We start from the raw sequence: 27,770 nt of genomic DNA, 5'->3' as shown, positions 1-27,770 counted from the left end.
TGGGCATGTGATCGTTTTCTTGCTTATCTGTCTAACTTAAGAACACAGGAATATGGAAGCCCTCTATCAAGAGTCATTCTGGGGGCTGGAGAGATGGCTCAGCAGTTAAGAGCACTGACTGCTCTTCCAGAGGTCCTGAGTTCAATTCCCAGCAACCACATGATGCTTTCTTCTGGTGTGTCTTTAGACAGCTACAGTCTGACATTAAATAAATAATCTTTTGAGAGAGAAAGGGTTATAATCGCACTGGGTCATGAAGTTGTGAGACTCTAGAACTCCAGACTCCACAAGACATTAGAACAGACTCACAGGACCACATAGTTCATCAGAGCAACTGTCTTTACAAAGACACGGGGTGCTGCCAACAATAACACAAGGCATAATACGAACCTAGATAATTAAACATTAAGGGGTCCATTTCATCCTTTTTATATTCAAATGTTTATGTAAATACACATTTAAGGAAGTATGGGGAGTTAAAACTGTGTTGTGTATTATTTACACCCTTTTATTTACCTCCCAGTGCCTGGCTCCTCCATGTTCCTTGTCACATAGGTTATACTAAACTAAATTGCTTGGTGTCCAACTTCGGCCTACCCTCCCCTGAAGAGATAGAAAAGATAGATGTGGCAGTTCGAGCTGAAAAGAGAGGAAGCTAGACGGGGCGGGAGAAAGAATGAGGCCAAGACGATTTCATGTTCAAGGCCCCCCTTTACTAATTTCAACATTCAGTTATAAAGGAAGGGGGAGGGAACCTGATTTCCCGCCAAGTAACTCGGGGTCCGGTAGCAGGACGAACACGTGTGTGCCTCCAAGCAGCAAAGCGACAGGGTCCAGCAGTGGGCGTGGCATAACGAATGAGCAGGAAACTCCACCCTTGAACAAGCAGGTTCCAGGGTGGGGGAAGGGAGACCACAGATAGATACTTTCTTTGGCATTTCTCTAAAGCAGTGGTCCTCAACCTTCCCAATGCTGCGACCCTTTAATATAGTCCCTCTTTTGTGGTGACCCCCGCAGCCATAAAATTATTTTCATCGCTACTTCACAACTGCAATTGTACTACTGTTATGAATCATAATGTAAATGTTTTTGGATACACTGGTTTGTCCAAGGGGTCGTGGCCCACGGGTTGAGGACTGCTCTAAAAGTGCTCCCCCATCCCCTTGCCTATGACAGTTCTTTTAGTCTTTTAACCCATCTCTCTTTTTGTTTTTTGTTTTGTTTTGTTTTGTTTTTTCGAGACAGGGTTTCTCTGTATAGCTCTGGCTGTCCTGGAACTCACTTTGTAGACCAGGCTGGCCTCGAACTCAGAAATCCACCTGCCTCTGCCTCCCGAGTGCTGGGATTAAAGGCGTGCACAATCCACGCCCGGCTTAATTCATCTCTCTTAAGTGTCTCTTTGGGTTTCACATTGGATTTTTCCTTTCCCTTTAAGAGCCCGTGCATGTTGTTTCTGATATAGCAGACTGTCCCTTTTTAAAATCTATTTAATGTACATGAATGTTGCATCTTCATGTACACCTGCATGTCAGAATCACATTACAGATGGTTGTGAGCCACCATGTGGTTGCCAGGAATTGAACTCAGGACCTCTGGAAGAGCAACCTGTGCCCTTAACCGCTGAGCCATCTCTCCAGCTCCTGGACTGTCCCTTTTTAATGCTGTCCCACCTCATGGCCCAGTCAGGGCTCCAATGTGGTAATATTCTCTCTCCTCATAAAGTTCATTCCTAAAAGATCATTTAAATTGTTCACCTACTTAACCATGCAATTAAAGCAATTCTCTTATAAAAAAAAAAAAAAAAAACACATTTTTTTTGAGACGGGGTTTTTCTACATAGCCCTGACTATACTGGAACTCTATGTAGACCTTGAATTCACAGAGATTGTCTTGCCTCTGGGTCCCAAGTACTGGGATTAAAGGCATGCAGCTAGCTCCACCATGCCCTGACCTTCGAAATATTTTAAAGCCTCACATTACCACAAAGGCCCTCAAGTTTCTGTGCCACAGAATTGTCTGGAAGGCTTGAGCAGAAAGATTGTTGGCCCTACTCCTGAAAGGATATGGGTCACTGTCTGCAGGGTGAAACCCTTTCTTTTGTTGTTGTTGGGGAGGGGGATCTCACTTAATCTAGGCAGGCCTCAAACTCCTTAAGTAGCTCAGGATGACCTTGAACTCCAGATTCCTCCATCCTACCCCTCCTGAGTGCTGGAATTTCAGGCAAAAGCCACCACACCTAGCTTACAACGGTGCTACAGATAGAACCCAGATACTGGGCGAATGTCCTACTAGCTGAGTCTGGAGCCCAATCATTGCTCAGACATTCCCAGATAATGCTGATGCTGGTAACAATACTATGAGCAGCACAGGATTCCTGGTCATCTTTGCTGTAGAATAACTGTCCTTTCTTCTCTTCCATGAGGTTCTCAGAATTGTAGGAGTTTGAAGGCTCTGCGGCTTGTTCAAAACTTTCTGTTCTCAATCTAGATGCACTCGTAATCTTTGAGCTCTTAATAAGAATGTAGTCCAAGTGGCACTTGCCTAGGATGCCAACACTTGGAAAGCAGAGGCAGGAGGATTACCATGTATTACAGGCCAGACAGAACTACTAATAAAACCGCCAGGAAACACAAACAAACAAAAGCCAAGACACCTTGGAGGGTGGGGTAGGAGTTTCATTAGGTGTTCCAACTGACCTTGGACTGCAGAGTGAGTTCAGGGTTAGCCTGGGGTAAACTGAGCCTTTGCTTAAGGAGCGAGGGATGGGGTAGGAGGAAGAAGAGAGAAAGCAAGGTAACACATCACTAAATTTTCCAAGAAACAGCCTGGTCTTACCCTTCACAAGGGTTTGGGGGTGAGATAGCATGAGAGCCAGGCGTAGTAGCACAGGCCATGAATGCCAACAGTCCCGACAACCAGGTGACCCTTGGAGTTAAGAGGACAGTCTGGTACACACAGCAAGCCCGGTCTAAAAACAGACAAAGCATAGCCTCAGAGGCTCTGCCCAAAGTTCAGGTCTCCCCACCATCACCACCACCATCTTCCCAATACTTCATTCTTCACCATTTTTCTATAAATATTTAAATGGGTAGATTTAAAAAATGTTTCTCCTTTAATCCCAGCACTCGGGAGGCAGAGGCAGGCGAATTTCTGAGTTCAAGGCNANCCTGGTCTACAGAGTCAGTTCCAGGATAGCCAGGGCTACACAGAGACACAGAGAAACCCTGTTTTGGGAAGAGAGAGAGAGAGAGAGAGAGAGAGAGAGAGAGAGAGAGAGAGAGAGCACATGAGTGGTACCCATGGAGGCCAGAGAAAGACATTCTGTCCCTTGCAGCTGGAGTTACCGCTGTTATAAATTCTCTCTTCCTCCTCCCACATGAGTGCTGGGAACTGGACTCAGGTCCAGTTAACTGAAAGAAGAGAACTCTGAATGCTGAGCTAGCTATCTCTCCAGTCACTCTTTACAAAACAGTACCAGTAAGTTCTAAGTATGGTCTGTCTTGCCTCTGTTGGGTGCTCTATTCCTGTATGACAACCAGACCCTCCATACTAGGGCATAGAGATCTTGTTGACTTTGAGGTCAGCTGTTATTTGACACTGTTCCTGGGGAAATATAAACATCTACTCACTCCAGATAGGTAAGCAACAAGAGATCAAATTAAGGTTACTTACAAAAGTATAGTGTGAGGGGTTATTTATAGGAGCAGAAAGGTCCCAAAGACAACTCTATCACTGAAGCTTTCCCCAGCATGAGTAAACCCTGGAACTGAGTGCATGACTTGCAGGCAGCTCCATGGGTCCCAGAGTATCTCTTCTAGGTAGCTCAGTTGGTCTGGGCCTCTTCCAGGAAGTTTGGCTGCTCTGAGAGTCACCCAGCAGCTGTTAGTGTTTAAATAAGCCTGGGGAGGGAGGGGCCTATTAAGTGTGGTCAGTTTCAGGAACATCCTGAAACTCCCGAGTTGTTTACTTTCTGAGCTTCCAAGGTAGACTGCTTCTTTTGAGGAAATTGCTACACAAAACCAGCTACAGTTCCACAAGAGAGAGAAGAAAGGAATGGAGAAAGAATGCAAAGGAAGGGGGCAGGGTGGCACCAAGCCCAAATTTCTATGATAAGCTTAAGGAAATTTTTTAAGGAACTGGGTATAATATGGTGGCTCACGCCTCTGTATCTCAGCTGCTCAAAATAAAAATATTGGTAAAATGAGCTGGTATTATAGTTACCATCTCAGTGGTACAGTGTTTTTTGTGGGGTTTTTTGGTTTTTTTGTTTGTTTGTTTTGGTTTGTTTTGGTTTGGTTTTTTTGGATTTTCAGGATAGGGTTTCTCTGTATAGCTCTGGCTGTCCTGGAACTCACTTTATAGACCAGGCTGGCCTAGAACTCAGAAATCCGCCTGCCTCTGCCTCCTGAGCGCTGGGATTAAAGGCGTGCACCACCACGCCAGGCCCCAGTGTTTTTGTAGCATGTACAAGACCTTGAATTTCGCTAATCATTTTACCTTTTTTTTTTTTTGAAAAGCTGCAGAAATTTTTGTAAGCTGTCATTTTCTCCAACAACAAAGCTCTTAGTGTTCCTCTACTCCAGATCCTCTTCTGTTTATGAGACCCATATATTCTGCTGCTGGTTACTCTTGGATATTGTAAAGACAAATACTGGCAGTTTGACTGGATTTGAAATTACCTAGGAGACACAACCTTGGGTTTGTATTTGAGAAAGTTTCTAGGCTTGCTGGAAAATGGATGACCAACCCTGAGTGTGGGCAGGATCATCTTGTAAGACCCCGAAGCTGGGCCTCCACTCAAGTCCTGAGATGAGCTGGCCAGCGCCCCAATGAAAACCACACCTGATGCAAACTGCAAGAGATTTTATTATCAGCTAGCTGAGGACAAACTCCTTGCGCCCTGCAGGGCAGGGGAGTTCAACCCTGAGCTGTGACAGTAGGGGGCTTTTAACAGCTAGCTGAGGAATTGGGAGGAGTTGGGAAGAGTTGGGAGGAGTTGGGAGGAGTGTTCTTCTCTGCCCGGATGTCCTTGGTAAAATTACAATTATCGCATCTCTGGCTGTAGGGCTCAGAAACAAAAAGGCTTTTTGCTGGCTATAGAGAACAAAGAGCTTCTTTCTGGCTGTATTTTTAGAGATCAGGGAAAACAAGCTTGGGGAACATCCAGGGGCTTTACCTTCCAGGGAGAAACACTCTGTAAGTCAGGGTCTCACAATCTCATTGATTGGGATTGTAACAAGAAAGAAGAAAGAGAAGCCAGCTAAGCACTAGTTAGCTTCCAATGCCCACAATGTAACCAGCTGCCAACTGCTGATTCCTTACGGCCACAGAGTAACTAGCTGTTCCCCCCACTCCACCCCAGGACAGAAACAATCCTTCCTCCCTTAAGTTCCTCAGTGTCATATCTGCTCAGTCATGAGACAACTAATTGAGAAAATTTCATGGGCATCTCAGATTGGGCCGTTCCTAGATAACTGCTTCACACTCCACATCCACACTGCCTCTGTGTCCAGGTTAGTAATGTAGAACTTCATTCTTTGCCCTCTCAATTCCCGTAACACAATCAGGACTTTGATGGTTCTCTAAGACAATAAAATTATTTATGTGCATGTGTTACGTCTGTGTACATAAGCACATGTGTGTGCAAGTACCTGTAGATGCCAGAAGGCGGTGTCAGATAGCTTAAGTTGCAGTTACAGATGGTTGACACCCAGTGTGGGTAATGAGAACTGGAGAGCATCAAGTGCTTTTAACCGCTGAGCCATTTCTCCATCTCCTGATTTTCCTTTTGATATATTTTTTGTTTTTTATGTATATAGATGTTCACCTATATGTCTATGTGTGCACCATTTGCATGCCATGCCCAGAGTCTAGAATAGAACATTTGATCTGTTGCAACTGGAGTTTTGATTAACTGTGAATTGTCTAGTGTAGGTGCTGGGAACCAAACCCAAGTAATGAGAGAACAGGAAGTGCTCTTAACCACTGAGCCATCTCTCCAGTCCCAGAAGAGATCTTAAAAATCTTAAAAAGTCATTTTTCATTTTTCTTTCTTTCTTTTTTTTTTTCTGTTTTTGTTTTGTTTTGTTTTGTTTGTTTTTTGAGACAGGGTTTCTCTGTATAGCCCTGGCTGTCCTGGAACTCACTCTGTAGACCAGGCTGGCCTTGAACTCAGAAATCCAATCCACCTGCCTCTGCCTCCCGAGTGCTGGGACTAAAGGCGTGCGCCACTGCCGCCCGGCAAAAACTCATTTTTCTTCTTAAGTGTGGCCACTGAGACATTGCTCAAACTCCAGTGGAGGCTGGCAAGATGGCTTAGCCACTTGCCACTGACTGCTCTTCCGAAGGTCCTGAGTTCAAATCCCAGTAACCACATGGTGGCTCACAGCCACTTGTAATGAGATCTGATGCCCCCTTCTGGTGCGTTTGAAGACAGCTACAGTGTACTTATGTATAATAATCTAAAAAAAAAAAAGTTCCAGCGGACAGCCCCACACCCATGCTCACTGGTAGTACTAATTAATGAGATACAAAAAGGGCACAGTAGAGAAGGGTAGATAACAAAGTTGGGAGAGGGATGTGTTGATTGTAGATGGGGGGATGGTGGGTAGGCATAATTAAAATACATGCATGAATTTCCAGGATCAAATGAGGCTCGAGAGGCAAAATGCTCTCACTAGACTGTATATACCAACCTGTCCTGTCAGTATTATTCCTGCCCTGCTTCCCCAAAGCTAGGGTCAGTGAGAGGTATCCCCGTGGGCCCTTTCGGGGGAACTGAAGACAGGGGTTCCTATCTGGTTATTAGTTGATGTCTTACTTTTCTATTACGGTGAAGAGGCACCAAGGGCAACTTAGAGATTTATTGATGCTTAAGTTTCACAGGGTGAGTTCATGGCCATCAAGGAGGGGAGCATGGCAGGCATGGTGCTGGTGCCGAAGCTAATAGCTTACTTACATCTTGAGCCATAACCACAAGGTGGAGAGCAGCCAACTGGGAATATGGTATGGGTTTCTGGAACCTACAAGTCCACCTGCTTAGTGACACACGTCCTGATCCTTCCCCAACAGTTCTTCAACCAGGGACTAAGCATTCAAACATAGGAGCCTATGTGGCCATTCTCATCTGAAACATTATAGTTGGTGTGTTAGGGGGGGTTCATACTGACTATTCAGAAATTACCTGAAACTGTATTTGCATGCGTTCTGTAGATAGACCTCCATTTACCAGAGCTGCAAGTACCTTTATTATTTGAGCCATTGTGCCAACCCTTATTTTTGTTTAGGGGGGGAAAAAAAAGGCAACTTCTTTTTTTAGGAAATAGTTATGTTTGTTTGTGTTTGTTTTAAGGTTTTTCAAGACAGATTTTCTGTATGTAACAGCTCTAGCTGTCCTGGAACTCTCTTTGTAGACCAAGCTGGCCTCAGACTCAGAGATCCACCTCTTCTCCACCATATCCAGCAGGTTGTTTTTTTGTTTTGTTTTGTCTTTTTGCTTTTAAAATAAAGCCTCAGTCATTTTTAGCTAGTCTGAAACTTCCAGCAATTCTCTTGCCTCTGCCTTCCAAGGGCTGGGATTACAGGTTTGTACCCCACCTCCAGGTTATACTGGTTTCCTTCAAGAAAACCCACCCCGTCATGACTTCTAATTCTGTAACAAACCAGTACAAAGTAATGTCTTCATGGGGTGACTAGTAAGAAAGTTCCAGTTTCTCTCATTGTCTTCTCCTTGCCAGTATCTTATAGTAAGTATGTGATCCAGGCCCCTCAGGATTTAATAAAAACAGTGAATATAAGTGAAGCAAATATTTTTATTGAAATCAGTTGTCAAATCACAATTTATCCAAAGGAACATAATGTAACATTGTTCTTAAAAGAAGGGGCACAGATATAATACAGACAAACTCCAGTATCTATCAAAATACCATCTGTAAAGAACAGGTCTTACTTCAATCTGCATATGAATTCGGTCCAGCCTAGAAGAGTACAATCCAAAAGTAACAACAAATTCCTTCTGCATTAGGAAATATCTCATGGCCATGGCACACTCATCTGTCCGTATTGTTAAGAGATGGGGCTTAATCTGACACTAAGGAGACTTCTTTCCAACCTGGACTGGATTAGAAAAAAAAAATGTCGTAATGTTGGGACATTCTGAATGTCTCAAAATGGAGTTTTTATTTCTGAGCTCGCTGTGCATAGGAAAACAACCACTTTCAGAGGACTACGAGCCCACAGAGTTAAGCATCAGTAAACTTTAAAAAGACTTGTATCTTCCTGCCAGGAATGTTATTTCTCTGTTTGCTGCAGGTTACAGTTGAGGCTTGGGGCTTCTCAAAGCTTTGCTATGGCTGCACACCCATTATATACTGCATAATACAAAAGGCATGTGCTTAAACATTAGAAAAAAATATACAATAGGTACAGGAGGAGGACTACATAAAACATACATATAAACACAAAAAGGAGGAGGCTCCAGTTTGAGAAGTGGGACTAGGTATCGCCGACATTGGTTCTAGGTGGAGAAGACAGGACCTTAACTCTGAAATACACGGCACCAAATCAAGGGCAGTCTTGAAAAGAGGAAATGTTAGCTGGCTCTAGCTCCCGATGCAGCCTCAGGATTGTCGGGGTGCTCTGCAGGGTTGAAATCATTGGATGGCTCTGCTCTCTGCACCTCAAGGGCTCTGAAATCTTGGTCTCAAGGTCCCAACAGCAGCATCTTGTTCCATGACTTGACTTCACATTCTGGTCTTACATATGTACAATGAGCAACTGGAGAAGGAAGAGAGAGAAGAGATAAAATTCCCCTTTCCGCCGGGCGTGGTGGCGCACGCCTTTAATCCCAGCACTCTCCGGGAGGCAGAGGCAGGCGGATTTCTGAGTTCGAGGCCAGCCTGGTCTACAAAGTGAGTGCCAGGACAGCCAGGGCTACACAGAGAAACCTTGTCTCGAAAAACCAAAAAAAAAAAAAAAAAAAAAAATCCCCTTTCCTTCTTCATTGTATGGACAAGAGCCACAGGAATGGGGAGCTCTGGGTCTGGGGAGCTCCAGGCCCTAAGTTAAAATGTTACAAGTTTTGGCTGAGCTCGGAGTGATGGTGCGCACCTTTAATCTCAGTGGGGGAAGGAGAGAGGCAGAGGGGCTAGCCTGGTCTGCAAGGTGAGTTCCAGGACAGCCAGGACTACATAGTGAGACCTGGGCTCAAAACAACAACAGCAGCAGCAAAATTAAGTCATTATTTTCATTATATCAGCAAGACTTGGGATTCTGGTGATGTAAAAAACCAACCAAACAAACTAAAAAACCAAACCAAACAAAACAAAAAATTCAAATATCCACACCCTAGACCCAACTGTGGTTGATAATTATTTCCAACTGAAGGTTGGTTCTGTATAAAATCAGTTGTCTGTGTAATTGCATAGATGAGGCAGGGAAACGGGTGGAGGAGGACCAGCCACCCAGAAGGAAGTTTACCTACCTAACATCTTAGGATTCTGCCAGGTCTCCCTTTGGCTCCTGTAGGTCCTCTTCTGTCTGGGCCTTGTTCATTTCTTCTTCCAGGACCTCTACTTTCAGGGCATCTCCTTCCTCGGTTAGCTTTGGTCCGTTGTTGTCTGGGGACTCTTTGGTTAGGTTTCCAGAGGCATCTGCCTCTGCCTTGCCTAAGCTTTGGTGCTGGGGGCCGTCAGCAGCGTGCTCCTTTTGATCTTTGGACTGAAGAGGCAGCTTCTCAACACTTTCTTTGACACTGGCACTTTCAACTGCAAGCATGGTGATCATTTCTGAAGCCTTGCTCAGGCCTTCAGAACTATCAGAAACCGCAAGTCCTTCCTGGGCTACGGCACTAAGTGTTCCATCTTGGGGGAAGACTTGAAGGTCGCTTTCATCTTTGTCCAGCATCTGTTGTGCTCCCTGGCTGTCAGCCTGCGCCACAGGAACCTGATTCTGTAAATCAGAAGCGTGGGTTTCGGGGGCAGTTTCTGTACGTGCAAACTGGTTGACGGCTGTCTGGATGACACTCTGGACAATCTTATTGCTCTTACTCTCAAGTTCCAAGATCTCAGGTTCAGCCCTGAGGACTTTCTCTCTTGCTGCACTCTCCTTGCAGGCAGCATCAGGACCAGCATCTGGCTTGTCATCTTCATCTGATCTCTGTTTCTGGGATGCGCTCACTTCTCTTTGAAGGTCAGAATGTAGGGTGCTTTCAGGAGCAGGAGTTACTATTATAGGGATGGACTCTGCCTGAGACTCAGGCCCCTGGGGCACGGTGTCCTCTCCATGCTGAAGAGTCCCGTAGCCACCCGTTTCGGAGAGCTTCTCAGCTGGTAATGAGTGTGCACCTGTAAACTCCAAACTTTCATCCATCTCTGAAGTTGCCACAGTTTCTTCGACCTTTTTCACAGCTTCGGTTGTTTGAGTGACTGGTGTGTCTGAGCTTTGAACTTGAACCTCTATGCAATCTGCTTTGTCTTGGTCTGGGAGAGAAGGGCTTCCTTCAAGGCTGCCCAGTGCCTTTCCCCTCTCTGAGTGGGGCATGTCAACTGTCAGGACTGGCTTAGGGTGGGCTCCTTCGTGCTCAGGAGCAGCTGTTTCCTGCTCATGTTCTTCACTGGCTTGCTCTGTCTTGGTCTCTGTTTTCTCCTTTTCAACGTCGGTTCCCATCTCTCTTTTCTCCGGGCTAATACTCTGTTCTCCATTACTCTCGGTTTCCTGACATCTGGCCACTTCCATTACGTCACTGTCACGTGTCAAGTCAGCAGTCTTTTGACTATTGGGTCCAGTGTGTACAGACACCTCCAGTTCTTTAACATGCTGTCTGTCTTTGACTTTTTCTTCATCAAACTGGCCAGCCTCACCCTCTTGACCCACCTCAGCCTTTGCCGGAACAGGCACTGCCCCGGCAGCAAGCACTTGTGTGGGTTCTAGAACATCTCTTCCTGGTTTTTCCCTGGGTTCTTCCTGGGCTGAAAAACTAGGTGGTGTTGAAGGCCCCTCCGTCTGAGCAGCAGCTGCCTCCTCTTCGGTGACCTGTGACTGACTGACGGTGGCAATGGCATTACTGTCCTGGCTGTCAACGGTCTCGTCTTGCTGTGTCCCGTTTGGAGTGTCTGAATCTGCTAGGGGAGTACTTCCATTTGTCTCACTGTCTGTCAAGGTTTCAGATGACTCAGGGGCCACAGCCTGTTCCATCAGCTGCTGGTGCTTGATAGCCTGGCATGTGGCGACACGGTCTACATCCGCTGTGACTTCAGGAACTTCAAGGCTCTCTGGGGTAGCCTGTACAGTCTCAGAGCCCTGTGCAAGAGGCTCAGCTTCAGCTTCCTGCACGGGTCCTTTCAGCACAACATCCTTCTCTTTCTCGGCAGCCAGCACCTCGGAGTCCTCCTCTACCTCCTCCACCTTCTCCAGCGCTTTTGGCCCTGCTCTCTGCACACTCTGGGTTGCAGGCACCTGGGACTCCTCTTTCACTTTGTCTGCAACGGCTTGGAGGACGGCCTGCGTCTGGCGCTCCTGTTCTTCCTTATCTAGCATGCCGCCCTCTACCTCCTGAACTGGGGTGGCTTCCTCTGTGGTGTCCGGGGAGTCGGACAGCTGGGAAACTGCAGACACCATGTCTGTGGTCTCTTCTGCCCCTGATGCTTCGGTAACTTCTTCAGCGCGGAGCGCCTCTGTGGTTTCTGCGGCTGTCACAGCTTCTGAGGTGAAATCCACTTCACTGGTGACTATGTCGTCATGGGCATCTTTGCCCCCTGGTAAAGTCTGGGTGAGTGCAGGAGTTTCTTCTGCAATGATGTCTTTTTCAGTGACCTCTCCAACAGTCGGTGTGGCTACTCCCTCTGCGTGTTCAAGAGGTTCTGTCATGGAAGCAGATATCCACGAAGGGGACCGCTCTTCGGCACTGGTGACTGCCCTGGTCCCATCAATGACGGCGACACTCACAGTGTGAACCAGAGTCTTACTAAGCTCCTCAGACACATACACAGCCCCCTTCAGCTGGGGCAGCTCCACATTCTCCTGAGCTTGCTGCGCTTCCAGCTTCTCTCTCTCTACCGCATCGTACTCAGACAGAGGCACAACAGCTGGGACATCGGGGTCGTCCTCATTGATTTCTCCTGGCCCCAAGTCTTCAACAGCGGCCTGTTCTTGCTTCCCATCTGCCCTTTTCTTCCGCCGTCCAGGAATAAATTTCTTAATGGAAACCCAAGATTCCTCTCTACTTGGTTCGGTCTCGGAGGCCAACTGCTCTGCACCGGAGTCTTCGGCTCTCTCTTCCAGTTTTGACTTGGATTTTTTTCGTGGAGTGACTAATCTCTTAAATGACTCCCAGGTGGAGACGCCCTCCCCTTCAGAAGGGCTTCCAGCTGGCTCGGGCGAGGAGCTTCCTTGCGCTTGGTCTTGTTCCTGGGTGCTGGCAGGAAGAGCATCTGCTGCAGCTTCTTTGTCTTTGCTAGCCTCCTCCGCTCTGTGACCATCCCCTCCCAGTGTTCTTGGCCCTCCTTCATCATCTGAAGAGGATGCCTTCCTCGCTCTCTTCTTGGACGATCCGACACAAATCAATGCCTCCCAAGACACTGAAGTATCCACCCTGCGCTTTGGCTCCTCTGACCTTTGCTCCTCGCCAACCGCTCTGACCTCATCCTGCATTCCAGACACCGTGCTCTCCGTGGAGGACAAGGTGGCACTCTTGACCTTGTCCAGCTCTTCTTCCTTGTCGCTCTCAGAAGGTCTTCGGACCCGTTTCTTGGGTGTCACCATCTTTTTGAAGGATGCCCAGGGGGTGATCCCTTCCCTTTTCTTCTCTCCATCGGAAGTTGCTCCTTCCTCAGCTTCCCCTTCCTGGGGTGCTTCCGATGGCCCCTTCTCCAGACACGTGATCTCCTCGGGCTCTTCAGGGGAAGAGGCAGAGCTCTCTCCCTTCTGCTCATCAGCACTCTCTGGGGACTCTGTTTGAATGTGTTGGTATTCTCCTGGCTCTTCATCTCCCCCGCCTCCTCCTCTCTTCCCCTTCTGCTTCTTCCCGGAGAGCTTCTTTAAGCCTGAACTGCTGAAGAGTTTCTTCAGGGGACTTCCCTGTACCTTGATTCTCTCCTGAGAGGAAAGCATCTCCACCTCACTGACAATGCCTTCAGGGTGTTTGGGTAGCATCTTCTCTTCAGGACTTAGATCTGTCAACTGAGTATGGTCACCCCCAGAGACGCATACTTCTTTGGTCTTCATCAGCTCCTCCACAGGCTCAGCTTCCTGGGGGACCTCCTGGGTCTCAGCCAGTTTCTCAGGGGGCAAGGACTCTCCTGATCCTTCTACCACCACATCCCCTTCCACCTCTGCTCCTCCTTGCCCTTTCGTTGTCTTCTCCATGGTACTCACGTGGACCTCTGCAACAACTTCTTGGTGGGCTTCCGTCTTCTCGTCAAACACTTCCGTTGCCAAAGGAGCACACTTCTCCGACAATGCCTCCAGGTCACCGGCCTGGTCTTCCAAAGGCAACTCCACCTTCTCATAGTCGGCTGACAACCTGGCCTGGTCTGTGCCTTCTGCAGGCTCCCGCTGCTCCTCGGCTGGGGCTGCCTCTGTCTTTTCCCCTTCTTCCTCGTCTACTTTTTCAGCCTCTTGCTCCTTTCTCTTCTCGGAAGTTTCCGGATCATCTTCCTTGGGTTTCTTGAAGCTGGTCTTCTTGCGCCAGCCGGCCCAACCGTGAGTGAAGAATTTCTTGAAGGAAGATGTTGTCTCATTGCTGACAGGGCTGGTCGGAGATTCTAGGGGCTTGGTAGGTTCTTTCTCTCGGTTTTCTTCTCCATCTTTGGCTGCTTCTTCCTCGGTCCCTTGACCAGATTCGACTTGAAGGGGAATTTCTGTGCTGCTCTGTGCTTGCTTCAGGGTGCCTTCTTGCTTCTCCGTGGATTGCTTCAGCTCACTTTCTTTGGATGCTGATTCGCCGATGGTCTCCACTCCGGGCTCTTGGTGGTCTCCTGCTCCAACGGAGGCTTCTGCCCCTTCACCTTCATCCTTTTTGACAGTGAGTAGCTGGACGGTATCTGACTTTTCGTTTTTATCCTTCTTCACCGTGAATTTAAAACCAACAAATTTAAATACCTTCTTGAAGCCGACGTCATTAGCTTGGGACTCGGCAGCCTGCGCCATTTCTTCCACATTGCTCTCTGAAGCAGGGATCTGTTCGATTATTTCCGGTGTTTCCTCCTGCTCGTCCTTTGTGATATCTTCAACAACTGTGGAGCTGGCTGCCATTTCTTTAGCTCGGTCTTTTTCTTTCACATCTTCTGACTCTCTCTGTCCAACTATTAACAAGGGGAAAGAAAAAGGGAAAAATGACTTTGTTCAACAAGCGTAACACTCTCCTTAGCAGTACAGTGTGGTAGATTGTGGAAGTATTTGTAAATGTTTCATATATTGGACCATGGCTACTCCTTTCCAAGGAGCATCTCAAACCTCTTCAAAGGCGCTACACGCTTGGCTCCTCACCTCTCCTTCCTCGGCTGTTGAGATGTTAGTTACTTGGACTGCAGACATAGATGCCTCAGTGCTTAATAGCACATTCTGGTTTTGTAGAGGACCTGGACGCTCAATTCCAAACACCTACATGGTGGCTGGATCCAACATCCTATCCTGGCCTCTATGGGCACTGAACACACACAGTACACAGGTGTGTATATATGCAAGCAAAATGTATACAAGGAAAGGATATCTTTTTAAAAAGAAATCCTCATGAATACATGAGTAGGGATAAAAAAACAAAATCCAGTAAATGAGGATTGAGGAGTACTATTATTTTTAAAAGATTTATTTATTTATTATATGTAAGTTCACTGTAGCTGTCTTCAGACACCCCAGAAGAGGGAGTCAGATCTCATTACAGATGGTTGTGAGCCACCATGTGGTTGCTGGGATTTGAACTCAGGACCTCTGGAAGAGCAGTTAGGGCTCTTAACCACTGAGCCATCTCTCCAGCCCGAGGAGTACTATTTAAAAAACAAAATCAGACCGGGCCTTGGTGGCACACACCTTTGATCCCAGCACTTGGGAGGCAGAGGCAGGTGGATTCAGGCTGGCGGTTTGAGGCCAGCCTGGTCTACAGAGTGAGTTCCAGGACAGCCAGGGGTACAAAGAGAAACCCTGTCCTTGGGGGGTTGGGTGGGGGTGGGGAAATCAATCAGGATTAAAATCACATGACTTTAACTCCAGCACTCAGGTACCTATGATTTACATGCCAGCTTGGCTGGGAGACAGCTAGAGAACTAAACAGAGAGACTCTATCTCCCTTTCCTAACGTGCTCACAGCTCTGAGTTTCAGTGCCAAACCAAATATGAAGGTGGGGGTGGGGTGGGGGTGGGGAGGTCGGGAAGAGGAGGTTTGTTACTTAGTGAACAGGGGCAGGGAGTACTGCAAGCTTGAGGACCATCCTGGGCAAAGTGAGACCTCATCTCAGAAATAAAAATAAAGCCGGGCATGGTGATCTATGTCTTTAATCCCAGAGAGTTTGAGAGGCAGAGGAGGTAGATTTCTGTGAGTTCCCGGATGACATAATATGTCTCAATTAAATAATCTGCCTCAAATAAATAAACTAAAATAATAAAAAATATGATGCTCGGAATAGTACATACAGTCAAGGATCAAACGCTGCTAAATTCACTGGGAGAAAGGTTTTCAGGAAGCATAAAGTTTCCGAGTGTTGAAGTCTGCCCCCATAGGATAGCTGGAGCCATTTTGTTCCATGCCTGCCAGCTATTTCATATTGTTGCTATAACATGCCTAACAGTCACTGACGGAGAAAAATAACTTGACTCAGAGCAGGGTCATGCTGACCACATACCCTGTTATGTTCTATGTGCTATAAGGTTTATTAATCTTAAGAAATTCTACAACCATAAGCTTCACTTAGGACCCATCAAGTTAAAGGTCAATATGAACTGTTATGTCTAAAATGGCTTCAGTCAGGGCTGACCACTGGGCAGCACTTCCAGCACCTGCATATGAGCTCATTGTGGCTTTCGTGGTTTTAGCCCTTTATATGCTGAATTCTGAGCCACTGCCCTGATCAATCAGTCTTCAGATGTTCAATACATGATCCCTGTCTGACTGAGATTGGTATTCCTGTGGTTTGTGGGGCAACTCTTGGACCCCAACAATGGACACACAAGTGACAATTAAAAAAAAAAAAGCCCCTTTACAATGGAAAAAATCCAACAGGTGCCACCACAACCAAGTGATCAGGCCTGAGAGCCTGTGGGAATCACTGAGAAAGCACACGTCAGATTCCCAACGAATGGAACCTAAATGGAACCTAGTTGTGAGAAAATGATAGGCCAAAGGCGCAGTGTGCTCAGCCTGGTCTGCTGAACCAGCGACACAAAAGGCCAAGGTTAAGCAGGAAGGTTTGTTTGCAAGAAACTTCAAAGGCTGGAGAGGAGGGAGAAAGAATGTGGGAGGCTATTGATGATGCCGTGGTTTTCTGTTATGTCTGCATTTAAGCAAATTAAAAACAAACAAACAAACAAACAAAGAAAAAACATTGGGCAGGGGCTGGAGAGAGCGGTTAAGAGCGGTTAAGAGTTAAGACTGCTCTTCCAGAGGTCCTGAGTTCAATTCCCAGCAACCACATGGTGACTCACAACCATCTGTAAAGGAATCTGATGCCCTCTTCTGGTGTGTCTGAGGACAGCAACAGTGTACCCACACACATAAAATAAATAATAAATCTTAAAAAAAAAAATTAGGTGTAAAAAGTCAAACATGATTTAATGAAGCTCATGGGGCACAGGGAACTGCAGTAACCGGGGACATCAGGGACATAGCCAGACCCCTCCCCCAGCACTGAATCACACAGCAGCTCACTGGGGAAAACCACCACTGAAAGCATACTTGGTGATGGAGGGGTGGGGGGGGGGATGTTTGTGAGAATGATTTAAAATTAGGTGAGGTTTATTTCTGTAAAATGAGGGAGTGCAGGCTTTGAAAGACCAACAAGTAACTTCATTTTAGCCTAAATTCTCTTCCTATCTTTCACAAATTATTATCAATTATCATAGGGAGGGATTTAGTATGTGATATGTTTTAATCATTTTGCTAGTCTGAGTTCAATTTCATGCACTTCCAAAGCAGCACAGGGTATGTACTTCTTTACGTAACAGACGAAAAGGTCCATTCAAACTAGCAGAGCGTTTGACTGCAGGAAGGGTAGGCAGATTGGCAGTCCAGGGCCAGCTTGGGGCACTCACAAAGATCCTGTCTCAAGATAAAACATAAGCTGGGCTGTGGTTCAGTGGTGGAGTGTCTGCCTAGTGTGCTCAAGGTCCTGCGTTCCACACCCATCACCAACAACAAGGAGAATGCTGGGGAACTCCTATGATCTCATCCATCCATCCACCTATCTATCTATCACAAACTCGAGTGGTCCACTCATATAAGGAAGCAATATAGCTAATACATGCATATTTCAAAACTGCTAAAATAAAATTTTTGGTGTTGTTACTACAATAAAATAACATGGTCACATATGGCTACGTTAATTAGTTTGAATGGATCTATAGTCTGTGCATGGCTCCATGATTTTTGACTTGTTAGCCTTCAGAACCGTGTGCAAAATATATTTGTTTACCACTTAAAACGTGGAGAAAAGGAAGAGGAAAACAAAATCATACTTTGATGAAAACAGCAATTTTACTCCAGAAAATATACACAATTATTATTTCTCTATTGAGAATCTAAAGTTAGCCAAGAGTCAGAGGTAGGCAGATCTCTGAGTTCAAGGCCAGCCTGGTCTATAGAGTGAGTTCCAGGACAGCCAGGACTACACAGAGACCCCCCCCCTCGAGAAAAAAAAAGGGGGGGAAGAAAGAAAGAAACTCTAATGCAACAAGAGATCTGATCTCTTATTTGCTTCTTGGAAGGTAAGTTATTGTGGGCTTGTGCTACAAGGTGGAGAAATAAAATCAGTCACTGACAAACTCATTAAATTTTACTAATAACTGGGAAAAGTATAAAGGATTGTCTTACTACAAGCCCAAGACTAAAATACCCCCTTGCCTTCTCTGGTGCTAGGAAAGGCAGGAATTTTCTTGAACAGGGTAATAAAGAGCAGTGTTCCACACCATTGCCTCTACAAGTTAATAGGAAAGACTTTTACATTCATTTTTAAATATTTATTTATCTTATGTGTGTCTGTGTGAGTGAAGGCCTCGTGTGTGAAATTAACACAAAAGCCAAAAGAGGGAGTCAGATCCCTTGGAACTGGGGAGCCTGCTAAGTCCTCTTTTTTATCTATTTTTTTTTTCCTTCTCTCTCTGGCCCGCTAGCTCCAGCCCAAAGATTTATTATATGTAAGTACACTGTAACTGTCTTCAGACACCCCAGAAGAGGGCATCAGATCTCATTACGGATGGTTGTGAACCATCATGTGGTTGCTGAGATCTGAACTCAGGACCTCTGGAAGAACAGTCAGTGCTCTTAACTGGTGAGCCATCTCTCCAGCCCCAGCTCCCCCCCCCCCGCCCCCAAGTCCTCTTGAGAAAGCAAGTGCTCAATAGAACAATCTCTCTAGTCTCCATAACAATTAAAAAGAGACTTATTTTCCCTACAAATAAATCTTTTTTGGTTTTTCGGGACAAGGTTTCTATGTATAGCCCTGCTGTCCTGGAACTCACTTTGTAGACCAGGCTGGCCTCGAACTCAGAAATCTGCCTTCCTCTGCCTCCCAAGTGCTGGGATTAAAGGCATGCACCATCTCCACCCGGTGGAAAAGAAATTAAAACAAAACAAAAAACCTAGTTTATTTTTATGTGTATATTCTGCCTGCATATTATAAATATAGACGCACCACTCTCAGAGGTCAGGAGGATGGTTGTGAGCCACCAGGTGGTTACAGAGAACCAAACACAGGCAGGCCTTCCTCAAGAACAAACTGTTTTTAATCACTGAGCCATTTTTCCAAGTCCACCCTTTTTCCCTTTAAATTCTACACTGGGATGCTTAGAGTTGAGCTACAGGACACAAAACAAGCAGGTGCCAGCCAACTAGCAGGACAAAACAGGTAAGAATGGCGAAGCAATACTCAAGGAACTGCTTTATGTACTCTTTTTCTAAAAAAAATGTTCGGGGGTGGGGGATGGGAGTGGGGGATGGAGAGACGGCTCAGTAGTTAAGAGCACTGGCTGCTCTTGCAGAGGACCCAGGTTCAGTACCCACAGGGTAGCTCACAGCTGTCTGTAACTATGGTTCCAGGGGCTCTGATACCCTCTCACCAATGCACAGACAAAATTAAAAAAATAATAATAACAAAAATGCTTAGGAAGTCTTAAGTGGCTTACTAGTCCTGTAGTAAATTGTAAGTAAATTTCTTATTTAAGAACAGTCTTCCAGGGCTGGTGAGATGGCTCAGTGGGTAAGAGCACCCGACTGCTCTTCCGAAGGTCCAGAGTTCAAATCCCAGCGACCACATGGTGGCTCACAACCATCCACAACGAGATCTGGCGCCCTCTTCTGGAGTGTCTGAAGACAGCTACAGTGTACTTACATTAAATAAATAAATCTTAAAAAAAAAAAAAAAAAAAACCAGTCTTCCAGATACAACCCCAAATTATGAACATAGCATCCTTTCTGATTTGCCTATAGGATTAGACTACTCTGCGGTTTTGTCGGCCTCTTCTTGCCTCAATCCCTGACCCCAATTTGTACAGAACTTACTGGGAAGTTCACTTCCAAAAATTCGGCCTCTACTGCATAGCCAAGCTATCAAACATCCGATGGCCCAAGCCTTGAGCTTAGCCTTCGCAACTACCAAGCCTGGTGGCCAAGGCCGTTTAAATCAGGTTCCAACAGGATACAGAAATGTCCTCGCGCACCCCTGCGGCGTGGCCCACATGCGCATTTGCAAAGCCTGCATCATGTGTTTGAACCCACAGCGATGCCCACACGCAGGACACACTGTGATGCGTCAGCCCACGCAGAGAGACGCGGTCCACCTCTGCTCCATGGTTGCTCTCTCCAGGCTGGGGAGGGGGTAAAATGACCTCTTTAGTCTTGGATCATTTTCTGGCTCCCTTCCATCAACCACCTCTGTTCCTTCTCCAAGCTATGGTACTGGAGGCTGTGCCCTCTGTCTGGCAAGAAGTGATATTTTACTCTTGGGGTAGCCTGTGTATTGACCCTGTGTGAAAATCTATTATGCTCCGCTGCCGCCCCCTCCCCCCCAAGAACTGGAGCAGGGGCTGTCTCTGAATCTGTTCCCTGCCTGTGGATCCTGTTCCCTGAGCTGCTCTGGCTTGCCTCAGTGGGAGAGGATGTGCCCAGTCCTGTAGTGACTTGAAGTGTCAGGAAATACCCTGGGCGCCCTCCCTCTTCTCAGAGGAAAAGCGGAAGGGAGTGGGGCTGTCCGGGAGGGGGACATGAGGAGGAGGCTGCTGAGATCAAAACGTTAAATAAATAAATAAATAAATAAATAAATAAATAAATCAGTGGAAAAGCCTCTATTGTGCTCATCTCCAGGTTAGACTGGCACGTGTAGCAAGCACATGACCTTCATGGAGGCTTGGCCCTGCTCTCCAAGGCTAAGTTGACTTTGGAGTGCAAAGCTTAGGGTTGGAAAGCAATGCCCTCTGTCCTGGCCTGCTGCGACTCTCAGGAAGACTGAAAGGCTAGAAACCACACCCCCCATCTAGAAGAATCACCATTCCCAGCCACCGCCACGCTACGGCCGCCAGGGGGCGCACTACTCACAGCATAAATTACTCCACCAGGGCATGGTGGCTGGTGGCCCGGAACAGCGGCCCGCGAGGCCTGGCCAGCCGCTCCCGGCTGCCCCATCGCGGGGCACCAACCGGCCGCGGGGCAGGCGCCGGCCGCCCAGTTGGAGAGGGGTACCCTTGGGGACGGCTACATACGTCACAGAGGCCGGGCATTGTCGGCCAGGTAACCAAGGCAAGCCCACCCCCCTAATCTAGAAGGATCTAGAATCACGTGTGGGGGCCTCACCCCCCTAGCTCTAGCACAGGAATACATGAGGGCTTTCTGGCAGTCCCCACTCTGTGTACCACCTATATCTGACTACCTAGTTAACCCTCAAAGTAATGGCCACAGGCTCTCAGGACACATTTCTGCGTGGGTTTGGCTTGGGTGTAAGCACTTTAAATGGATAAAACCCAACTGTGGTGTGGTATGTTCCAGGTCTAAATTCTTTCCTATTGCCATAGACAGTCTTAGTGCTTGAAGGCAGAGCCTCCAACTAGATCAGAAGACACAGGAACTTCTGGCCACATTGGGAGAAGGCCCCTACAGCGACTTGGGGGGACAACTCGGCAGTTTACTACAATATTAAACACATTTTTTATCCAGCGAGACTGCAATCAAGATCCTTGGCTCTCACAATGAGTTAAGAGCTATAGTATACACACACACACACACACACACACACACACACACACACACTTGACACACTTGTACTTGGGCACTGATTTCAGCTTCATAACTAATCAAACAAGAGTAGCCAATATAGAATTCAGTAGGCAGTTAGGTAAAAAGATCATGGGTTGACAGGGGATTAGAGAAGGAAGAATGAACAGGTAATAAGGGATGTGCTAGGCAGGGCTACTATACTTTCTGGTAATAATTATATTGAAAGTATACACGCCCTTGACATTTGTCAAAATCCATCGAATGTACACCACCAGGACAAAATTACACACTTGATGCTCTGACTGTTGCTGTGCAGTGAGGCTGCTTCATACGTCCATAACAAAGGCACCACTTTGGGAAAGGATTTTGACAATAAAGACCAAACACAGAAACTTTGGATTATGGCTAATTTTTCTATGAACCCAAACTGCATACACACACACACACACAATATAAATAAAATATAATATATATAAAACTAATATATAGCATATAATTATAAGTGTATGGTACTTGGAGATAACAAGGCTGGTTTGAGTCAGGGCTGCAATGGGAGAAGCATAAAGTTTGTCTTTTTGATTCTATACCCTTTTTTTTTTAAGGTTTATTTATTTATTATATGTAAGTACACTGTAGCTGTCCTCAGATACTCCAGAAGAGGGCATCAGATTTGGTTATGGATGGTTGTGAGCCACCATGTAGTTGCTGGGATTTGAACTCGGGACCTTTGGAAGAGCAGTCGGCGCTCTTACCCACTGAGCCATCTCCCCAGCCCTCTATACCCTTTCAAAACACAAACACCCCCTACTCCCCATCCCATTAAGTCCTTGTAAAATATGAAACCTGTAAGTGCCACAAGACAAGAATAAGTGTTGGGACATGTCACCTCTCCCATCTGGACAGGAAAATTACTGTATGTGTAAAGCAGACAATGATTGTTTGGTGTGGAAAGTGGCATTTATTCATGCTTACTTACAGTTATATTGAAACCAAACAAAAGAGCACACACACACACACACACTTGTCCATCCACTGGTAGCGACTTCAAAGACCACCTGGCCATCATTTTGAAACAAGGGGACAACTAGCTAGGACAAGAAGTATCTACAGTGCTAAATCAGAATGTGTTTGTCAAGCGAGAAACCAGAAAGAACAAATACAGTGAGGAAGTGGGGGGGGGGGGGGGGGGAGGCTCAGTAACCTATAAGGGACAAATGTCACTCTGCCCAGTGTCCTGAGAAGGTCCCAGCATAGCATTCTGGCTACATTACCTAAATATTGAACCAAAGGGGACGTAAGGACAGCATAAAATAAAAGCAACCAAAAATATCCTAGACAGGGGCTGTGAAATGCTGTTCTTTGTGCAAGATGCAGCCACTAAAATCACAGGTCTCAGCTGCTGTAGACACGTGCACTTGGTTTGCAAAAGACCAGCTAGGTGACCTGAGCTAATCGGTGGCGTGGTGAGGGAAGGGCTTGGGAGTGGGTGGGGGCGGGGCTATTTCTCACTGCTAAATGGCTGTATAAATGTTATGTATACAGTCAGGGAGATAGGGAGTCACTGCCTCAGTTACTGATGACTCCACCAGACTTCAGTGGATACTTCCAATCCAGTGCTCACACAACACAGGTGGCCCTGGTTAAACTGAACGGTCACAAAACTAAGCCCTGGATCTGGAAAAGGTAGAGAGAGATCAGGGAAGGAGAAGGCTGGGAGGGACATAAGAAAGGGGATGTGTCGGGGTGAGGTTTCAGGAAACATCACATCCATGGAGGAAACTGTCCTAGAACAAAGTCTTTCCTTAGGGGCCAGTGAGACGGCTCAGCGAGTGAAGATGCCCGGCACCAACCCCGCTGACCTGAATTTTATCCTGGGGACCCACGGGGCAGGAGAGAACCAGTTCACACAAGCTGTCCTCCGACTTCCATTAAAGTATTTCGGCATTCACATGTATTTATGTGTGCATAAAATGTAATTTTTAAATTGCTAGGTGTGGTGGTACTTGCCTTTAATCCCAGAATTTGGGAGGCGGAGGCAGATAGGATCTCTGAGAGTTCTAGGCCAGCCTTGCCTCCATAATGAGTTTCATGTCTATCTATTCCTCTCTCCCAACCCTTCTCTCTCCTGTCCCTTAGCCCTCCCTACACCCTGAGGGTCCCGAGGGCTGGGTTTACAGGTGGGTAAAATGGAAAGTATAGCTTTCCCTTCTCCCAAAGGAGAAAGAAACCAGGTAGTGGTGGCTCGAACCTTTAATCAGCACGAGGCAGAGGCAGGGGGATCTCTTGATTTCGAGGCCAGTCTGGTCTACAGAGTGAGTTCCAGGACATCCAGGGCTACACAGAGACAGTCCTAGACAGTCAAGCTATCCCATCCCACCCCCCTGCCGCTGTATTGTTCCAGTGAGCCAGATCCCCAGCCTGCGGACTGGTGTCTTTACATTTTGACTAAAAACACTATTAAACACACAGCCAGCTAATTAGTAAGCTGGCTGGTTATGCTCATCCAAAACTCAAATGGCTTTGTTTTGTTTTTCAAAAACAAATGTGCTTATTGTTTTGTGTTGGCTTTGTTTTTTTTTTAAGATTTATTTATTAATAAATATGTAATATGTAAGCATACTGTAGCTGTCTTCAGACACTCCAGAAGAGGGAGTCAGATTTCATTATGGGTGGTTGTGAGCCAATGTGGTTGCTGACCTTCGGAAGAGCAGTCAGTGCTCTTAACCGCTGAGCACTCTCTCCAGCCCTGTTTTTGTTTTTTTAAACAGGGCCTCAGATATCTTGAGGTCAATATGAACTAGCTATCTAGTTGAAGCTGGCCTTGCATTTGTAATACCCCTGCCTCCACTTCCTTAGTGCCAGATCCATAGGCAGGCACACTATGCCCAAGCACTTAGCTCATTTCTCTGAGTTCTTAACACCATCTATCAGTAATCTATAGAAACAAGGATTTCTGTTAAGACAATATGCAGAGATGATCACTATTAATATTTATGGGCTTTTTGTTGTTGTTGTTGTTTTTGATAAGTTGTTCAATGGTTTGCCAAACTATAGCATAATGGTTACATGATTCATGCTTATATGCTCCCCTCCCCCCCCTTCGTTTATCCTAGCTTTCATGGTCACACTGCCAGGCTCACAAGGAGTGTCATTACGGAGTTTGAGCAGAAGAGAGCAGTGTTGCCCAGCTGGCTGCTGTGGACCAATAAAGTGCAAGAGCAGAACCCAGAAGGGTGGTCTGGTGCACCTTCAAACTCAGCCAAGTTGCGAGTTCCACTGGTGCCTTTAAATAAGAAACAACAACAACAGATTTTTAATATAAACCTTTCCAGGGCGTTAAGGAAAGCCTCTGTCTCTCTCAAGTTGACTCTCTTACCCTTTTCTCTGTACCATGCAAAGCTGCAGACCCCTCACCCCATTCTGACCCGTGTGAGCCTGCTGTGGCCTCATGGTCTGTGTTTTTATTCCACTCTTTATTCCCCATCCCCTGCTTTTAGCTCTCACTGGCCCACCTCTACTTGAAACATTCAAGTTACTTACATTCCCCGAGTTCTAGCTGGCAGCAGATATCCCCAGACCAGACATCGTTCCCATCCACCTATGGGCTGCCTGAACCTCTCTGACAGACAGGGTGCATTCACAGACATCACTTAGCACACAGAGAGGCTTGTTTTTGGCAGGGCTGCATGTATACAACTCCTCATATAGCTGAGATTAGCCTTGAACTACCGATTCTCTTGCCATGAAATCCAAGAGAATCTTCTCAATCAAGAGCTTGAGAAGTTGTTGAATGCTTGAAAACAACAAACAAAAAAACATAAAAAGACCCAAAGATGGGGGTGGGGGTTAAGAAGACCTAAACCACCAGGCTTCTAAAGGGAGGGAAGGTGCCATAGGCCTTTAATCCCAGCACTCTCCAGGCAGAAGCAGATGAATCTATGAGAATTTAAGGTCAGCCTGGACTACATGGTGAGATCTGGTTCATGTCTGTCTGTCTCACACACACAGACACACACACACAGACACACAGACACACACACACACACACACACACACACATGCGCGCGCGCGCACACACTCACTGGTAGAGTCCCTATGGGCAGCAAGAGGCTGGTGTTCCCACCAGCTATGTGTGGATGGATGCATGAGCGGCACCACGCATGTGCAGTGGCACCTTCCTTCCACTGTTTACACGGGCTCCGGGGATTAAGCACAGGTTACAGCTGAACTGTGGAGCCCTTGGAGTTAGGGCAAGGGGTTGAGTCTGTAGGGCTTCCAGCTCCTGCACAATTACCTGCCTTAGATTTGCCCCACTAGCCAGAAAGTGGAAAAGCTTAAAGGTCCCTGGAAGCAACACTGACTCGGGGTACATTTCCTTGTCCCCTTAAAAGTCTATGCATCTAGCCAGGCGGTGGTGGCACACACCTTTAATCCCAGCACTTGGGAGGCAGAGGCAGGTAGATTTCTGAGTTCGAGGCCAGCCTGATCTACAGAGTGAGTTCCAGGACAGCCAGGGCTACACAGAGAAACCCTGTCTCAAAAAACCAAAACAAACAAATGAACAAAAAAAAGTCTATGCATCAACAATACAAGCAGTTGTAGAAGAGATCTTTCTCTCTCTGTGTACAGTAACCACTCAGTACAGCTCTCAGCAGTCCTACCACTGTGAAGACAACTGCTATTCACGCAGCAAAACTGGGGCTCAGACTCACCAGGATCCAGATGAGGGCACAAACTCGAAAGGTCCAAGTCAATAGCAATGGGCACCTTCATATCGCCCTCCCCGCACCCCGCCAACAACCCATCTTCTCCTGTCCCGAGGATGGGATGAGTATTCAACCAGACTTAGAGCAAAAAGAAACATTTTGGGAGAAAAGCTTCATCTAAACTGAACTTGCAGCAACCCCTTTTCTTCATCACCTCTCCTGAAGGACAGTACAGCAGTGGAACAACGATTTACAGGTGGTGCAAGGACTCTAGGAGTGTTTAAAAGCACAAATGGCATGGGCTAGTTGAATAAAATCACTTTTTCTCTAATGGACACATTTTAAGGGAGTCTTGGAACTAATTCCCCACAGATGTCAAGAGACAACCACACTTAGGAGATGGAGATACACACACACACACACACACACACACACACACACACACACACACAATTTGGAAGCTTAAAAGAAAAAAAAAAAAACTTTTCTCCTGTATTTCACAGAAACGTTAAATATTTTAATCAGCGGTTAAGAGTTTAGGTGACACCACTTTTTAAAAACAAACAAACAAAAGGTGCAACACCACAAAAACTATAATATTCAATATCCAGGTTTAGAATAGCCAGTGCTGTCTGTCCCCAGGCACAACTTACTGTGTGGGACATCTGGAACTGTTTAACTCTCCCCCCACGAGCTCCTGGAGTCTTTCCAGGAATTCTCTGCATTCTGAACCCACCCCTTATATCAAAACACGCCCAGCTCAACTCTGCTCGTCCTGGCGCTCATCAGCCACGAAGCCACCAGGCAGAAAAGCTGCTTATCGGAGCTTAACACCGAAATGTAAAAGAACCATCCAGGTGACACCATTACTATGCGGCTCTTTGGCCACCTTGATGCAAGGCTGCCCTGACAGCATCATCTATGCCTTCGGAAAGAGATCCTCTATGAGGTACTCTGAAGCTAGGCGTGGGTAACTTCCTTTTATGACACGAGGAAGCTCACCACTCAGGGTTTTCCCAATTGTTGGAAACAAACAGTGGAGCCCACCAAGCACCAAAAATACAGAGTTAACGGCAGCAGAGGCCAGTGCAGTGCCTCAACTCTCTGGACTACTGTTCTGTGCTCATCACAGAGCAGAACCAGCACTGACACTGCCCCAGCCCTGTGCAGCATACCTGTGCTCCCCACCAACAATGTGCATAGAAGACTGCATTGTAAGTTCTCTGCAGCATGCACAAATGCTTCTGTGGCTTAGGTTTTGTTTTGTTTAATTAAAAAAATGTACATCTCACTGGCTCTTGCCCACCCCACCCCCCTTCAAAGACATCACTGGCTCTTCCCCTCTCTCTCCATTTTTTCAAAAAAAGACACACTTTGTAGCCCAGGCTAGCCTCAAACCAGAGTTAATCCTCTGCCTCTGTTTCCCAAGTGCTGCTGGATGTATAGGAGTGAGCCTCCACACTTGTATCCCCCATTTACTTTGCAAGATAAAGAATAATGTTGGGGCTGGCGAGATGGCTCAGCGGGTAAGAGCACTGACTGGTCTTCCAAAGGTCCTGAGTTCAAATCCCAGCAACCACATGGTGGCTCACAACCATCCGTAATGAGATCTGACTCCCTTTTCTGGTGTGTCTGAAGTCAGCTACAGTGTACTT

At 46.6% G+C, this 27,770-nt stretch overlaps 1 protein-coding gene across 4 annotated transcripts in view; it reads right to left on the bottom strand.

The window, feature by feature from the left end:
• Positions 1 to 7,791: 7,791 nt before the first annotated feature.
• Positions 7,792 to 27,770, bottom strand: part of Akap12 (A-kinase anchoring protein 12) — a 90,556-nt gene continuing 70,577 nt past the window's right edge. For 2 of the 4 annotated variants that reach the window (XM_029482721.1, XM_021174116.2), the window contains 2 exons: positions 9,482 to 14,300; positions 7,792 to 8,775 (listed from right to left, as the gene is read on the bottom strand). In XM_029482721.1, the coding sequence (XP_029338581.1) occupies positions 9,490 to 14,300 (4,811 nt within the window). In that variant the 3' untranslated portion in view covers positions 7,792 to 8,775; positions 9,482 to 9,489. Of the gene's footprint in view, positions 8,776 to 9,481; positions 14,301 to 19,702; positions 19,843 to 20,734; positions 20,855 to 27,770 lie in introns of those variants that run through there. The other 2 variants (XM_021174115.1, XM_021174117.1) reach the window with 2 other exon arrangements.

This window comes from Mus caroli, chromosome 10 (assembly GCF_900094665.2).
Source record: "Mus caroli chromosome 10, CAROLI_EIJ_v1.1, whole genome shotgun sequence".
NCBI lineage: Eukaryota > Metazoa > Chordata > Mammalia > Rodentia > Muridae > Mus > Mus caroli.
This window is presented reverse-complemented; position numbering and strand designations above follow the sequence as displayed.